The 17,341-nt window shown below is 32.4% G+C and overlaps 6 protein-coding genes across 8 annotated transcripts; 2 read left to right on the top strand and 4 right to left on the bottom strand.

The window, feature by feature from the left end:
* Positions 1-545: 545 nt before the first annotated feature.
* Positions 546-2,414, bottom strand: Syx8 (syntaxin 8). 2 transcript variants are annotated; one of them, XM_070304108.1, is made up of 6 exons: positions 2,376-2,414; positions 2,061-2,128; positions 1,663-1,857; positions 1,298-1,557; positions 1,112-1,204; positions 546-1,022 (listed from the first exon to the last, which is right to left on the bottom strand). In XM_070304108.1, exons 2-6 carry the CDS (start codon positions 2,093-2,095, stop codon positions 862-864), a joined length of 744 nt encoding a protein of 247 aa, XP_070160209.1. In that variant the 5' UTR covers positions 2,096-2,128; positions 2,376-2,414; the 3' UTR covers positions 546-861. The 2 variants fall into 2 exon arrangements, with proteins under 2 accessions (XP_070160209.1, XP_070160210.1); XM_070304109.1 differs by having other exon boundaries at positions 2,361-2,379.
* Positions 2,415-2,701: 287 nt separating this feature from the next.
* Positions 2,702-3,857, bottom strand: LOC138937860 (uncharacterized). The gene is made up of 2 exons (XM_070304508.1): positions 3,218-3,857; positions 2,702-2,970 (listed from the first exon to the last, which is right to left on the bottom strand). Exons 1-2 carry the CDS (start codon positions 3,843-3,845, stop codon positions 2,702-2,704), a joined length of 897 nt encoding a protein of 298 aa, XP_070160609.1. The 5' UTR covers positions 3,846-3,857.
* A 560-nt stretch (positions 3,858-4,417) lies between these two features.
* Positions 4,418-6,843, bottom strand: LOC138937634 (glucose dehydrogenase [FAD, quinone]-like). The gene is made up of 4 exons (XM_070304085.1): positions 6,537-6,843; positions 6,293-6,463; positions 5,526-6,181; positions 4,418-5,352 (listed from the first exon to the last, which is right to left on the bottom strand). Exons 1-4 carry the CDS (start codon positions 6,730-6,732, stop codon positions 4,492-4,494), a joined length of 1,884 nt encoding a protein of 627 aa, XP_070160186.1. The 5' UTR covers positions 6,733-6,843; the 3' UTR covers positions 4,418-4,491.
* Positions 6,844-10,153: 3,310 nt separating this feature from the next.
* On the top strand, positions 10,154-12,051 carry LOC138937858 (uncharacterized protein PF3D7_1120600-like). The gene is made up of 2 exons (XM_070304507.1): positions 10,154-10,341; positions 10,745-12,051. Exons 1-2 carry the CDS (start codon positions 10,154-10,156, stop codon positions 12,039-12,041), a joined length of 1,485 nt encoding a protein of 494 aa, XP_070160608.1. The 3' UTR covers positions 12,042-12,051.
* A 37-nt stretch (positions 12,052-12,088) lies between these two features.
* Positions 12,089-15,776, top strand: LOC138937689 (RUS family member 1). Of its 2 annotated transcripts, XM_070304203.1 has the most exons (10): positions 12,089-12,279; positions 12,378-12,529; positions 12,694-12,854; positions 12,965-13,157; positions 13,225-13,340; positions 13,423-13,619; positions 13,698-13,960; positions 14,074-14,260; positions 14,334-14,423; positions 15,553-15,776. In XM_070304203.1, the coding sequence occupies exons 1-9, from the start codon at positions 12,216-12,218 to the stop codon at positions 14,402-14,404; spliced, it is 1,404 nt and encodes a 467-aa protein (XP_070160304.1). In that variant the 5' UTR covers positions 12,089-12,215; the 3' UTR covers positions 14,405-14,423; positions 15,553-15,776. The 2 variants fall into 2 exon arrangements, with proteins under 2 accessions (XP_070160304.1, XP_070160303.1); XM_070304202.1 differs by lacking the exon at positions 15,553-15,776 and having other exon boundaries at positions 14,334-14,552.
* Positions 14,077-15,805, bottom strand: LOC138937690 (RWD domain-containing protein 4). Its single transcript, XM_070304204.1, has 5 exons — positions 15,618-15,805; positions 15,180-15,289; positions 14,906-15,101; positions 14,616-14,820; positions 14,077-14,247 (listed from the first exon to the last, which is right to left on the bottom strand). The coding sequence occupies exons 1-4, from the start codon at positions 15,720-15,722 to the stop codon at positions 14,653-14,655; spliced, it is 579 nt and encodes a 192-aa protein (XP_070160305.1). The 5' UTR covers positions 15,723-15,805; the 3' UTR covers positions 14,077-14,247; positions 14,616-14,652.
* Between the last annotated feature and the right edge of the window lie 1,536 nt (positions 15,806-17,341).

Raw genomic sequence — 17,341 nt, 5'->3', positions numbered from 1 at the left:
TGTCTCGTATATATTAGATAACCGCTAAACAACACGTTTATTGTAATAATAATTCAATGCTGTTTTTTTGCGTCGGATTCACAGAGAAAAGAAAGAGTCACGGCATTTCTTTCAATTGTATCAAAACAAGCGCTGAAATACTATCTGTTATAAATGTTGGTGAAACCGAGAAAGCGGATATATGGTACATAAAAAGCAATTCTTTGATATATTTAATTTAAACGCGGATTATGTGCAGAGAAACAATAATAAATTTTTCTTTATATCCCTAGCGCCGGGAAAGTTCGCATAGAGAGAGAGAGAGAGAGAGAGGGAGAACCAGAGATTCAGGATAGATATTTATGATATAAAAAAGAAAAATGCATAATATGTAATAACATACTTCTGAGACTGTTGATTTTTATTTCCCATTTCCAACATCTAACAAGTTTTCCTTGGTCATTCATATTTCTATATTCTTATAAAATTCTACGTGACTAATATTATTTTTAATATTAATTGGAAACTTTTTAATTAGGTAATATTTTATAGAATTAAAATAATATTATCAGTATATAACATATAAAAAATGGACGTCTCGAATAAAATGCTAAAATGTTCTAATATTAATAAATGATACAAATATGAATATTTAATTAACATTTTGCTTTTATATTTTATTATTTGTAATATATAAAAAGCGTAGCATATTAAAAATTTCGTACGCAATATTAAATACCCGATTGAGAAATTGAGAAAAGTGAGATTGTTATTTTACAACTAAGATTACATTACTTTATTTATAAATATTTAAGCTTCTAATTCATAAACTTTAGATATAGACAATTAAACAAAATTAAAATAATCTATTAAATATCTAATTTATACTAAAGCAACAACAATGATACCAATAAAAAGTATAATTATCACTATCCAATAACCACATGTACTGTCTTTGGAATGGATATTACGAACCTGTTGAGTTTTATTAATCAAAGATTCATCAGTCCTGTCCATATGATCAGCCAGATCATCAATTATTTCTATATTACAAAGGAAATAAGTTTAAGGAAGATTTATTTTTACATGGAAAAATGTATTATCTCAATACAAAATCTATTATACTACTTACCATTTTGATGATCCACCTCATTGCTAATAGTTTGTCCAATCTCCTTTTGACGAACAATCACTTTACATAACTCTTCTAAGCCTTTGTCTTGTTCTATAAGAAATTATACAATTATAAATTATGAAAAGTGTGTAGTGGTTAATTCTTTCTCTAAGAATTGTGTGTATATATATATAAAATTATTACCTTTCAATATTTGCTCTTGATGATTCATAATATCACCAACAGATACTTGTACATTTAATGGTTTGTCATCATCATCATAATCATCAATAGCCCAAGAAGTAGTACCACCATCAGCAAAAACTGATGAACCTGCTCTTAATAAACTAGCACGCGATGATACGTAATCAATTGTATGCGGCTCATACAATTTTTGTAGCTGAATGTTTTTACTTTGTAATTGTTCCACTTGCCTTGTCCTCCGTTCAGCTTCCTCAAATGTTCTACCATATAATTGCATTTAAGGAATTTATCAATCCAAAATTATTTGAAAACACTCTAAAGTGTAAAAATATTAATATATATTACATGTAGAGATTAAAGGATACATTGTTCTTAATTTGGATGCTTCTTCCACTTTGCTCTTTAATTGCTGAACTTCTCGTGTATATTGTTTCATACGCAATCTTATATTGGCAGACAGGCTAGCATAAACCTTTGATGCCTTTGGTTCTCCTTCGCGCAGAGTAAGCTGCTCCATAATCTCACGGAACAACTTTTCACATGCGTCATATTCAGTAAGCCTAATAACACATGAATTTAATCAAATTTTTAAGTGCAGGGGATAATTATAAATTAAATTGGTTAATATATAATAACTAGTTACAAAATATATAGAGATAATTATCATCTAAAACTTGTAAACAAAAATATGATATATATAGGTTATAAATAGCTAAATATATGTATATAAGAGAGAATAAAGAGTACATATATTATAAATTACCAAGGGTCGATTCCTTCGATATTGACAAGTGCCATTTTCGTTGACGCAAATGCAGTTATATTGTTACTCTACAGAATATAAGAAATATTTTAAAAGATGTCCGTTAAGGAAAAAACATTATCTTCTTGATATTCAACGAATGCATTGTAGCTATATTATTTTTGGATAGCTATACTCAAAAAATTATTCAAAAAAGTAATAATAATAACATCTACGTTATATGACACAATATAATAAAACACGATTTTGTAAGTAATATGACTTGAATGAGATGATTTAGAGTTTAGAGATTTAAATAACCTCAAAGTCACATACTGTCAAACTTTCAAAGCTATATGTCAATAGTCACGATGTATGAATATCTAGATACGATGCGTTCAACCTGATTTAGGCATAGACGATATACTATTAAGATCGTATCCAACTACGTGTATACAATATCAATGCAATCGCAATTTTTTGAACGTTATTATAATTTTTAATATTTGCCCTACACCTCCTGATCACAAAGTGAGACATTTTTACATTATGACCGATCGTTGAAAAGTTTAAAATTATACACCATAGTATAATATTTTATTTTGCAACATGTATTATTTCACATCTTTAATCGATTTTTTTATATAAATGATTATAATTTTTTAATCGACGTAACTCGCCGCGGACAACCGCATTGCATTTGTTCCTTGTACTCTTCTGGGTTTTCTGTTCCCCGGATAATGGTACGGAACGATCAATCTGTTATCATCGACGAAACAATAATTCAACTTCTTCATAATTCGCTCGATAAGCGTTGATATTTCTTTTCTATCACGACTCCGTCTTCTTCTTAGGCATGATCGTACGTCTCGCGGTTTCGCCGTTTCTGCCGCGTGAATTTGAATGGCGGATGTCTGCACAGATGAGGGTACTGTGAATGCAGGAATTGGAAGAAACTAAGAAAAATTAATAATGCTAGTCGAGAAAAGCGTTGAAATTTATATTTTAATTTTTTTTCTCATTATATTGCGATATAATTATTTATTTAATATTATTTATTATATATTAGAGAGAGAGAGAGAGAGAGAGAGAGAAAGAGAGAAAGAGAGTTAATATAATTTACATATACGAATAATTACGGAAATAATAAAAATTAATGAATTAATGGATGCTAATACACTTATTTAAATTCATGCCATTTTTATTTTCGGATAGCCGCATGCTCGATCTCTCGCCAGTTATGCGCTGCGTTTTCTCTCTAGCTAAGATTTTCGATGCCCTGCTCCTTAATTCATTTCTAATTACTTCTTGCGAATCCTTGATCGCGCGATTTGCGACAATGCCTTTCGTCGGCGTTATCGATGCCTTTGAACTCGCTATGGAAGTCGAGGCGAAAGAATTTCCAGCACGCGATCTCGCAACGCCTTTATCGGTACTCTTTAACAGATTCTTAAAGATATTTGTCTCTCTTGCGGATGATGATTCGCGTTGAGAAGATCCCCGTGTACTTTTCTGATTCATTGTCGAGGATCGATTACCAGTCGGCAATTTGTCGTTAAGGCTCAATTGCGCGACTGACTTTTGCACTCGCTCGTTTCTGATGGATGACGTAAAGTTCGAAATGACGGGGAACGTGAAAAGGGATGGGAAACGTATTGATGCGGACGTATCGCGGGATGAATCCTGATGTCTGACATGTCTGGATGAGTTACTCGTGACTCGTGGTACCAAATGTCGAAGTTCCGCCTGTAGCTTCTCGACTTCGTCGAGACGCACCAGGATACCGTCGATACTATCTTTGGCCATTTCGGAGCTTCGATAATTACACAATTACATCTTGAATGTTATTTTTATTGGATATTATTTTCCTTGAAAATTTAGTTTCTTTCACAAAATACGATTGAATGATCTTCAACGTGAAGATCATTCACGTTTTGACACTAAGCGATGCGATGTTATTTGCCGGCGAGGCATATCGTCGATTAGTAATCTCTACTGTTTCTATATTTATAATTTTGAAGATATTGAAAAAATAGATGATTTCAATATTTTATAGTTATCAATATTCTAATTTACGGTATATTTAACATAATGTATAATTGAAAAGAAAATTTTTTCGCATACTTTAAGTTATGTAAAAAAGATTTAAGACCAAGGCAAAAGTATAAAAACTTGTCTTACACGTGCTTGCTTATTCCCTCTCTCTTATTTTTTTATCTCTATAGCATTTTATATATTTAACATGTTAAGTGTACAAAGATTTTACAACAATCCGAGAGCAAATATTATAAAAATCCTGAGTACCCCTCGTAACTGAAATATCCATAAGCAGCTTTAAGTTATTCTTGATTGTTGTTTATCGATCTTTTTATTGCAAATATATTACTGATTTCTTTAACATTTTCATTGACAATTTTATGTACAAACATTTGATATATAATCTCAAGATATCTTATCGTTTATTCGTCATAGACATATCGTTCTGTTTCAACCAATATTCTTTAATCATATCGGCGCCTTTCTCGCCGATCATGATTGTCGGCGCGTTTGTATTTCCGCTCACAATATTCGGCATGATCGAGGCGTCGATCACGCGAAGCCCAGCCACACCGTAGACCCTGAGCTGTGGATCGACAACGGCCTCGGGATCCGAATAAGCTCCCATTTTACAAGTCCCTACAGGATGATAAATCGTGACACTATAATGCCTAATCATGCATTCCCAATAATCATCAGTAAAAATCGGAATATGTTCGCATCCTGGAAACTGTTGCGAGTTTAATTCGCTTCCGAATCGTTTGAAAGCACTGGTTCTACTCAGGGCCACGCTGATCTTTACTCCTTCGATCAATGTGGCAATATCTTCCCGTTCTGTAAAATAGTTCGGATAAATGACGGGATGATCAAACGGATCCGTGCTGCGTAGTTTGATCATACCGCGACTCTTTGGTCGCAGCAGCATAGGAATCACGCTCCAAGCATCCTTGTTGTTGATCGGCCCGAAGACCACATCATAAAAGCGCTTCGTTAATCCGTGTATCTTTCTTATTTGGGCACCGCTGTCCGAATTAGTCGAGCCAGAGACGAAATGCAGTTCGATATCGGGAAAGTCTAACGAGGCGTTTGTATATTTAGTGTTGACGAAAGCAACACCTTCCACACCACCTAATATTGTCAAGGGTCCATCACCTAGCACAGCGTACTGCATCGCTGTTTGTATATTTTGCAACCGATCTTGTATTATAGATATTTCCTGGTTGATCAGGAACGCGAGTCCGCCTAAGCCAACATGATCCTGGAGATTGTAGCCGACCTGGAAGTGCAAGAATTTTCTAATAAATAAAATGGAAATTGCTAGAAAAATTTGGGGGAGGATTTTTTAAATACCATCTAGAGTATTATATACATATATATATATATAATGTAAAGTTATAATAAATATTTAAAAGTGTAGATTTAGAAAGACACTAAAATTCTTGCACTAACCCTGCTATCTTGAATCACGGGAATTCCGAGCTTCTGCAAATGTTCCTTTGGCCCAATTCCGCTTAGCATTAAGAGTTGTGGGGAATTAACCGCACCGGCAGATAATATTACCTCTTTGTTCGCGCGTATCCGAAACACCTTACCATCTCTGACGAATTCTACTCCGTAAGTACGCTTTGATTGGGGATGCACCAGCACTTTAGTCACGTGCGTGTGCATTGCCACGTGCAAATTCTTTCTGAGTCTGGCTGGTCTGAGAAACGCTTTCGCACTTGAACAACGACTACCGCGCCTGATGGTGCCTTGAGCGATCATGAAACCAGTCTGATATTTTCCATTAATATCGCGATTCTCGTATCCCATCTCTTGGCCGGCCTGAACAAAGGCTGCGGCCAGAGGTGTGTGCCATGGTGCCTCCTGAACTGTCAAGTGTCCGCCACTCGCGTGATATGGGGTGCGAATTAAATACGGATTTTTGTTGTCCTCGGATTTTTTGAAGTAGTGCAGGACGTCGCGCGAACTCCAGCCGGTACAACCTTGCTGCTCCCATATGTCATAGTCACGCTTGTTACCTCTAATATAGAGCATGTAATTTAATACACTCGATCCTCCAATCACTTTGCCACGAGGCCAATTGCAACGATTATTCTCCATCGCTAGAAATATTTAATAATATATAGAAAAGGAAAAGTGAGAGAGAGGGGGAAGGGGAAGGAATACTTGCTAAATAAAAAAAAAAGATATAATAAAAGTACTATAAAAATTACCTAAACAAACACCATCCTGTGGTTCCGTCTTGTATTGCCAATCAAGTTGACTCAGTTGCAGATAACCAGCAAGTAAAGGGACGTCTGAGATCTCCGTTTCGTCACCGCCTGCTTCCAATAATAATATGTTCCAATCTTCGATCTCAGATAGACGGCTCGCAACTACAGCTCCTAATGCCATAAAAAAGAAGAGATATTTATATCAGAATTATTAGTCAATAACGAAAATTTCTAATGAACATACCTGCACTACCACCGCCTACCACTATAAAATGGTACGTAGGCAGTAGCACCTCCGATGGCATGTCGATCGGCGACGCTTCATTGTCTAAAGCTTCATATTGGAAGTAGACAAGCGCTGCGGCAAGAATCGGAAAGAACCATGACAGCCCGCTGGAGGCTGAAGTCAAACCTCCTGCTAAAATGCTTTCGACACCCATATTTTATTTTGCTGTACTGTTTTTTTACTAGTGCACTGGACTAGTGAACTGAAATTTAAAATTGTATAACACGTATAAGTAAATATTTATTCCATCACACAATAGAACTCGGATAAGTTTGTTTCGGATAATTTTAGTATCTTTTCGCATGTACTTTTATCAACGTATCTATTTCATATCATAACGAGTAGATCACGACACAAACCAACTTATTGTACTGCTGAAATGAAACTAATACTTGCGCAACCATCACATTAGAAATTGACGAAGAGCCAGCTCACCTGGTTCTTCAATCTGAACGATTTCGATGCGAACTGAATATCAATTACTCGTGAAACTTTCAACTGTTAAATAATTTTAAACAATGCATATGAGATCCGTGTTTAAAAAATTATCTAATTTATTTAAATTTTGCTACTGATAAAAAATACGTTTAATAATTTCATAATATTTTTGAATTTGATGACTGATTAACATACATATCGAGTATTAAGTAATCCTTCGTCATCTTTTAAAGATGAATTTTATTCAAATAATCTTTAACACACATTTGATAATTGTTTCTTAATTATATCAATCACAACGCTTTACAATCAATAAATTTAGATTTTTATATTTTAGTGATGATTAATATTAAGATAATGCATGTTCATTTGAAAATTTTATCTGTTTTAGGCTGCTGATATAAGAAAATACGTAATATTTTTTTTTTTTTCTAACATATTAAAAGTTAATTTAAATCAGAGAGGGGAAGCATTATTAAGATGTAAATAAAGATAAAAAAAATCACATTAAGAAATAAAAATATGAAGCATTGCTCGTATCAGATTGAACAGGTTTCTAACACGAATTAAACGATTTGAAAAGAACAATTGGTTTACTTGCTTCCTGATAAAAGGTTGTTTTATTATATACGAGTACAATGTAATTGCTATTTATATAATTAATTCCTTTCATAAAATAGAAAATATATGAGAGTGGAAATTTTGTAAATTATTGTGCGGATAACTTTATAAAGCTATATTTTAGAATTACAATCATTATTATATATAAATGATTATTTGTGTGTGCACTAGTGTGTTGTGTGTGTGATTTATATATATATGAAATAAATTATGATATGTATATTTCCAAAATCATTAATGAAATTCGTATTTTTAATCTCCTTTCGATAATTTTTTTGGAAGAAAAATATAGTTTTAATACAAGTTTAAAATAAAAGTATTTATTAAATGTGAAGATGACAAAATAAAAATGATAATTTTTTTGCTTTTTTTTATTACTGAAAGTATCAAGTTACATTTTTTAATTAATTAAATTGCAGAAATTAAAACATGTCGAAAAAATTATTAAGAAGTATATTATAATTTTAATATGAATAATGTGTTACCATATATGCTTAAAAAGATCATGTCTGAAATGTAATGCAAAATACTTATATTAAATAGATCACACATACAGATATAAACAAATACACACACATACATCGCATTTACCATAATTATATCTTTGCTTACCTTTTTCCTGTCCTCATTCAAGCTATGTCAAGATTAATCCGCTCTTTTTATTCGTATTTTGGCAGACTAAAGTAAATGTAACGATATCAACACGGACATTATTACATTAACTTAGTACTTGTTACACTATCAACATATTCACACAAAAAAATTGACAAGCAAAGATGTGATTGTTCGAAGAGAGAAATGATTCTTCCGTTCCATAATTGTATCAACTTAAATCATAAAATTTCTTCGCGAGATGATATTGATGGATACGAAATTTATAAACGATCGATAAACAAGGAGACAAAATGCCTGAATCATTTAACTCGAAGAAGAGAGTAACACTGACCATGACTTTGCTTCAGCCTTGACTACTTGCCTGTACCTCATTGCGAATGGTATACACAGACAGGTTTCCGGACTCTTCCATAGATGTGACGTATAACGGTCATCGACTCGCCTCTCTCTTTCTCTTTCGATTTTTCTCTTTGTCCATACCAGTGAACCAATCTTCCTTCTGATCACCTACTTGGTCCCGTTTTCCATTGCTGTTTCCCACTCGCCTTCTTTGAGAACCACAGTTTCAGCTGGAAAATAACACGTGGGAAATATCGAAACGCAAAAGCTTAATTAATAATAAAATAATTCGAATAAATTGGTAGTTACCATCCTTAGTTAACAAACTTTTTTTCTTGGAACATTTTTCCTTCAGTCTTCTTGAGATTTTTGCTACACGTAATGTGTTTGCGCATCCACACATAACAAAAATTAAAGAAACTAGAAGATTTTTTTTTTTTCCAAAAAAGAAGCTTGTGTATATATATGTTTATATATATATAATTATGTTTGTAATATAATATTAATGAAAAAGTTACATCAGACATTTTAAAATTGGTGGTCATACGTGACAGTTCTCACGTTTACTGAATAGATTCGGAGAATTCTGTGACGTGTACGGACTTACGGTAAAGAATCATTCATCCGGTATTAATAGGGCCGACCTATTTATTGTTGCAACACAAGCGTTTGACAATCATTCAGGATTATAAGCTAATCGATGATATTAGAACGAGGTGCATTGTCTAAAAAAATCCTATATGAGAAAAAAGATTGTTAGGGAATGCATTCATGGTGATTCGATGCTGATGTGCAGGGGCTGTCGCTAGAGATGATCCTGAATCCAATATGCGAGAGCATAAAAATGATGCAAGGCAATCATCCGGATGACGCAATGCAAAATTATGAAGGATGACAAGTTATTACATAATGTCAATGAACAATTTACTGAGAAAAGCGTCCATGTACATTTAATCATTCTCAACATTTACCTTCAATTGTAAATATATGAGAATGATAAATGTATACATATAATTTAGCCTTTTTTTTTCTTAATATTTTATTTTCTAATGATGAAATTCACGATTTAATTAGAATTACAAAATCATAATAATTTAAAGCGAAAAGATGATCTATGTATCGCAAAATTTCTAACAAAATAAGAATTTTATATTTGACGAATATATTAGAATAAAACATGTAACGATTTCGCAATTTGGACCTCAAAAAATTTATAACTAAACTAAAATGTTATACATATATAAAACTTGCGTTAAACTATAACTTTGAAAAGTTTACTCTTTATTTTGGCCATAATTTATAGGAAACAAATCTTCAGCTATATTAATAGAAGTCTCCATGGTCTCTCCTGTCAATTCTCAAAATTAATAACAATTTCTGAAATATATTTAAGTATACCTATTACTAATCTAGTTTCATTTAGATATATTATTAAAAATATAGAAGTTTATATATTACTATATATACACGCATATACATTAAAATATTGAATATTATATTGACATTATTTATTTTCTTTCTTTCAATATATTGCATAATAAGCAGCCGTAAAAAGATAATTGATGGATGCATGTTGCAATACAGCTCCCAACCTGTATCATTGCTCGTTTGACAACACGGAGATTAATATTGATACTATCCTAGTCGCTGTAGCCGAATTGAACAAGAGGATCTTACAATTACAAAAAGAAATCGTTGCATTTAAAAACGAAAATGAACTTTATTTAAGAGTGACATGTAACTTTTCGAGGTAATGAATGAGAAAGTAAAATATTCTTGTCAACAAAACTTTTTGTAAATATATGAATAAATAAGCATATAGAAAAAAATATAAATGTAGTATTAACAATATAAAATATAAATAAATATAAAAATATAATAATAATTATACATGTAACGCGTGTAAATATTAAATATAAATTTAAGATTGGTTATATTTTGTCTATGTAAAATATAAAATCAACTTCAAACTTATTGAAGAATCAATCTGTAAAATATCATTCGCTAATTTTATTATTAAAATGTGATTAATTTTTTATCCTGCAGAATTTTTACATTTAAAATCATCGAGGCAAACTAATTTATATGTTCGCGCGTGTGTGTTTTATCGTTTATTTGATATTTCATCTGTGAAAAACGTTTTGATTCTCTAGTCCGACACCATCGGAATTAAATGGTTCAACGAAAAACGTGGAGAAACGAACGGGTGCACAGTACGAGCAGCAAAGGAATTTTAAAGGAGACGATTCGCCAAACGGCACTGATTTATCCGCTCGTTTATCATTCACGAAACGTGCACTGGAAGTAAAAGCGACGAACGAGGCGGTCGTATTTAAAAAGGATTATCCGCGTGATCATAAATCAATCGAAGATGATAAACGGCCAAATAGATCGCGGGTATTTGAAGCGTCGAGGATGTATCGAAGGTCCATTTCAGATGTTGAAAAATTTGAAAAAGAAATCAGCGAGAGGTCAGGAAATGTAAGAGATATCGGAGATATAAGATTTTCATGTGTTGCCGATGAAAAATTGAAGAGTCACAACAAGTATCAAAATGAAGTCGTTAATAATATGTACTGCGATTATGATCCTCCGAATGTTACTACGTCAAAAATTAAAAGGAAGAGGATCTCCAGAGGCGTACAATATTCCTTGATCGGATGTCAAAGCCACACCAAGCGATTTTTCCTGGGCTATTTCGGGTCGAAATCGAGTGCGAAGAAATATAATTTGACGCAAAAAATGGAGAAGAAAGAAGCTTTAACAGATAAAAAGAAATTTTATATCGGATCACGAAACAAAATGAACGAATCGTTAGATGCGACAACAATTTGCAACGAATCTCATAACGTAAAATTGAATAATACAGATATGAAAGAAGAAGAGTTTGAAAATGATACGAAGAAAATAGGAAAAATTATTTATGACCGTGGAATGAAGCATACAAAATTATTCGTACGATTAAAAAATAAAAATGACAATGAAAAGCGCAAAAAAGATAACAACTCGAGCAATCGTAAAATGAAAATAAATCCTTTCGAAAAATTGTGGCCGATTAAAGCTTTAACGCGTAATGATAATCTAAAAGCGCAACAAGACAGATCGCTACGTAATTTCAATATCGCTGATAATTCTAAAGATAATAAAAAAGGGACTACTAAATCCAATTTCGAAAATAATCGAAAGAATGGCGCTCGTAAACGCGAGCATGACTCACAAGATGAACAGAATGTAAATATTTTTAATTGTAAGATAGATTCGAATAATGCACAGGATGTAAGCGCAATTACAAATTCTGATAGAGAAAGCATGACGAATAAAGTGAAAGAAAGATTAGATTCGTGCATCATCGAATTAAATGGAATTATCGGTGATGCCTATGTAGTATTTGGTAGTGGAAAAAGCTCAGCGAGAAGAACAGCTGATCGGGTGTTGCGTACTTTAGTATGAGCTGCGAAGAATTTTCAAGCGAAAGATAATTTACATTGATTTATCCGCTTTTGTGTTCATCATCTTCGCGAAGAGAATAATAATAATATTAATAATAAACAACGATTATTTAAATAGTGATTGGCAAAAGCGTAAATAAACGAATTTTTATCGTGGTGAATTCCCTTGGTGAATATGCGTGTCTTATTTCGAGAAAGCTATGGAAATGAGAAAGAAACGATTTACGTAAAATCAGAAGGTAAAATTTTTCTCTCCTTTTTCTTTCCAGACATTTAAACAAATTATTGTTGTTTATTAACTAGTCATATATTAATCTGCATGACATCTGTTGGTTAGATGGCGTGAACGAGATGAGATTTAATTCAACCGAAACGCAACCCATTTGTTCCCGGATTGTGTCCATCATTAAAGACATATTTCTGCCGCAAGGATATCCAGATAGTGTGCATTCCGATTACACAGCGTATCAGATATGGGACACAGTGCAAGTTAGTTTAAATAATCAAGTAAACTTTTGACATATGTTTCATTGCGCCAATAATACAGTGACAAAATTTTATCATGAAGAAATTTATAAAAAATCTCTTTCTCTTATATTATCCAGCGAAGAATGTGAACAATGATTTATAAGGACTGAATTTATATTTTACAGGCATCTGCGAGTACTATAATGAACACACTTGCAACCCATTCTATAATGATAGGAATAGGAGTTGGAGAATCAAATGCTACACCCTTGGCAGCAGCTATAACATGGGTTTTAAAAAGTGGTGCAGGAATGGTCGGTAGTATAACGTTTGCATGGTGGAATGGGTAATAAAGAAATTCATGGATATTCTTTAGTACATATTTTTATCACACATTTGTATAATTAAAATTTGATGTCAAGATTTGATTGTAACAAGTTTCTTTCTCCATTATAGAACCAAATTAGATGGGCAATGCAAGAAATGGAGGCTATTTGCTGATATTCTGAATGACATGGCAGCAGGAATGGAATTACTTGTGTCATATTTCTCATCATATTCTGTTATAATTCTGTGCATTTCTACCATTATGAAGTCTCTTGTCGGTGTTGCTGGTGGAGCTACAAGAGTAGCACTGACTCAACACCAGGTGAATAATTATTAATCCACATTATATAGTTTTAACTAATTTTACTAATATTACTTTCTTATCATAGGCAATAAAAAATAATCTGGCTGATGTCGCTGCAAAAGATGGGAGTCAAGAGATGTGTGTAAATCTAATCGCATCATTCATTGGAGTCTTTATATTGTCTTTGTTCCATGATGGACAGTATGTATCTAATATATTTAATGTATTTTACTATTGTATCATTATGAATGCTATTATTAATGATGAAGTCATATACATATAGATACTTAATAGAATTGTATCTCTTCCTGGTGGCAGTCCATCTCTATGCGAATTATTCGGCAGTTAAAGTACTGTGTTTAGATACACTCAATGAAGATCGTCTGGCCTTAATCATCAAAAATTATATGCTAAACGACCAAATTCCTGAACCAAAAAGATTAAATAAAGAAGAATCGGTATTTTTATTTGGCAATCCTAGTAAGATATTATTACAACTATACACTTTCACTATGTAAGAAATAAGAAACAAGAATGAATTGTGAATATTATTTTCAGCCAAAAGCATATGTGGGTTTGATATTAAAATTGGTGTTTCATTTGTAAATGTCCTGAAGTGTCATCCTGAAGTATCATCCATAGAAGTGGAGTTCTTGTTAAAATTCTTTGAGAACAAAAAATATTTGATAATAATAGATATCAAAAAAAGGGATATATTTATAATTCTTAAAAAAGATATACAACCTGCTGAAATACTGGAAGCTTACTTTTATGCTTCTATGTGTGGATTTTATATTTGTATGGCAAAAGAAATTCCAATTGTGAGTAGCGAAAGCTTTTCTACTTGAATAATAGAGAATTTAGCTTTTTTACATGTTTTGTTATTAAAATATAATAATGTAATTTATTATATAAATATTTTAATATTACACAGGATTTATTGTTGAGATCTGAAACATCTGAGCCATCATATCAGTTGTTGAATGTATATATTTTTTGTAAAAAATTTATGGATTTAAATATAAATTTACAATTATCGATTCCTGTCCAAAGTATCTGTGCTACAGATTTAATTGTCTCTAATGAATATAAAATATTCCTTGAGAGTCTGGAAATAAATGGTATTATATAATTGCATATCTCAATATTTATTTGCTATTATAAGCACTAATATATAACTATAAATAATTCTAGGATGGAAAACAATATCAAATTTCTTGACAGTTGGCGTATGGAGATTTTCCATGGGAGTTGATGGAGAATAAAGTCGAAAATTTATTAAAGGTAATAAAAACTTTCTAATAACCAACTATTTGAAAGGTATATTGTTTATATTAAAATAATATTTCTTTTATATAATATTGTAATAAAAAAATATAAAATATATGACACGGCCATAAGAATAAAATCTCTTTGGGGAATATATAAGTAAGGAAATTGATTTTATTCCCAACAATTTATAAAAATATAACATGCCTTTTATTGCTGTACAAAATGATATAGATGACTCAAACTAAGACTCCTGCTCTGATCTTGGTCCAGTCTGTGATAAATGTTTTACTATGTCCACCCAATTCCATCCTCGTGGTCTTTCTCCTTTGCCATCTGCTTTATTCCATTGTCTGCGTTTTTGTGCTTTACTTAAATGTTCTTTTTTAGGTTTTTTTACTGTTTCCTCGACCTTAGATCACATATTTTTACTCTATCTTACTTGATTGTTTCTAATAATAGTATACTAACATGTTGTGCAATATATATTTATATACCTGTTGATTGTCCTCTGTTATCTTCAGTTTACTAGTATGCGAATTTATATCGATAGTTAAGTTTGGTTGCATAGACACTAAATCTGTGTAATGTTCTTGGACAGATTGAAATAATGTATACGTCATAGCGCTACCTAACCACTGTTCAGCCTCTGCTTCTATGTGACTCACCACCTTGTCCTTTACTTCTTCCACACTGCATATTCCAATTATTCATCTTTAATCAAAGTAATTAAATGTAAGAATAATCGAGCAGTTGCTTGATTGCACTTACATATGTTTATTGTAAAATGTGTTCATATTGATAGTTGGTTTCTCTGTAGGATATGTTGCACCCCATGATATTTCCAGTAGAAATGATTTCATATCATTATCCTCACCATACTGTGTAAGAAATTATTGTCATTGTATGAACAATCTATATATAACAATATTTAATTTGGTGCGACTAATTAAACGTGTAAATAAGTCACATTTGTGTATTTTACAATTGTTTCTTATTTTTTATAATTAAATTGGAGCAAGCAAATAGTCAAATTATGAATAAAGAAAGAGGAATGAAGAGATATCGTTGAGTGAAAATAACAGCTGCAAAGGATAAAACTTTTATATTCATCTTTTTATATATATGCTGAATTATTTCTCAGGATATAAAAATATTTAATCATGACAAAGTTATCGGAACCAAGAAATGCGAAAGTGATTCTTGCACCTTGTATTGAAATGTCGTGGGTGTCAACTGTTTAAAAGCCGGATCGCCGTCATATATCGAGAGTAACACTTCTCTTTCCTCCTCCTGGAGTTCAGCATCACTCATCGCTCTGTCCTTGTGAACTAGATGCCGAACAATCGTTGAACTATTTGGAATATACTATTGCCCGATCACATATCACACATGCGAATTTTAGGTTAAAAAATTATATATTGATTTACACTAATCACAGCCAGATGGCGTATAATTTGCTGTTTTATTTACGCGGTAGTTCCATGTACTCTCCTCCAGATGACAGCGTTCAAACAATAATTCAAAGTGCAAATTTTCTTAGATTCCCGCCAGTATATTCTGCGGGACATGTTACACTGAACGTTATACATCACGTATCTCTTATCAATTTGGCCGTATATCTGATAACAAAGCTTACAGATCCATCGTAAAGTTTGCACTCACGCAATTATGCGATATTGTTGAAGTTTCATACAGATTGATCCTACATTTCAAGCGATTTCACGATTTAACAGCGCAAAATAAATAGGTGGGTACATACACATTGTCCTCATACACATTGTGTTGATCGATTTTGTTTTATTGACTAGCACATTTCCACGATAAAACGAGGATGAAAAAGATTAACAATTACGGAGAACGTATGATATTTTTTATATATATGGTAAACCGTTGATAAATATTTGTTTGTGCTTCAAATATTATACAGTATTTATAAATATTTAAATAATGCAAAGTTTTATATTGTATTTGTAAATGCGTAGTGTTGCATATATTATAACGGCGATGTATGAAATAATATTGAAAATATTTTTGACTAAATGATGACTTATGTAATAATGACTTATGTATTTTTTATGATACATAAATACATTGCAATTTTTATTACAGTTAATGCGAGCTGATAAGTGATCAAGACAATGCAATCATGGATAAAGAAAAATATTTTAAGAACGCCAAAATAAAAGAGGAAGTCTCGTCCTTGATTGCAGACCTTTTCCAATTGAATAAATTGAGGGATGGCGCGACGATGGCGGGACATGCGTGCAAGGTAAAATTATTTCCTCGGGAATTTAATCGCACGAATTATATATACCTATAAGCGAGAAGAGAATCACGTTGAAGTCGCATTTAGAGTTATATGTATCATTTAAACGGGAGATGCACGATCACTTTTCGCATTTCCGATGTCCGGCCGATGTGGTACAACGAGCAAAAATGGGCAAGTAGGAGTAGAGACCCTCCCATCGCTTGGCTATATGCCATCCCGGTAAATACTGCTGTTATCATAACGCGAGCTGGAGAAATGAAGCGAAAAGAGGATAGTGGACCGATGAGGAAGGCGGCGGCAAACGAAAAGCACACAATGTCGCGGATTAATGCGAATTTCCGTTCGTCTCGTTTTCCGTTCAAATCTCCCCTGCAGTTTCCGTACGTGCGTCGCAATGACGACAATGTCGTTTAATTATATCTCGTTCATGTATTCTAATTTTTTTTTTATCCTTACTTATCTAACAGTGAACAAACTTATCCGTGCTATTTATATAGCTCTAACATATTTTTTACTACATAAATTATATCATAAATATTTGTAAATAATACTTGGATCGTTTACGTCAAAAGCGGAATTTTCTTCAGTAAGTGTCTACTGTTAAATTCCGGTTTTGACACGAGTAATAATAAATCATTTTTGTAGCAATGCGCGCATGTAA

Source organism: Polyergus mexicanus, unplaced genomic scaffold (genome assembly GCF_030449975.1).
Source record: "Polyergus mexicanus isolate NDT 795.1 unplaced genomic scaffold, iyPolMexi1.0 SCAF_11, whole genome shotgun sequence".
Taxonomy (NCBI): Eukaryota; Metazoa; Arthropoda; class Insecta; order Hymenoptera; family Formicidae; genus Polyergus; species Polyergus mexicanus.
This window is presented reverse-complemented; position numbering and strand designations above follow the sequence as displayed.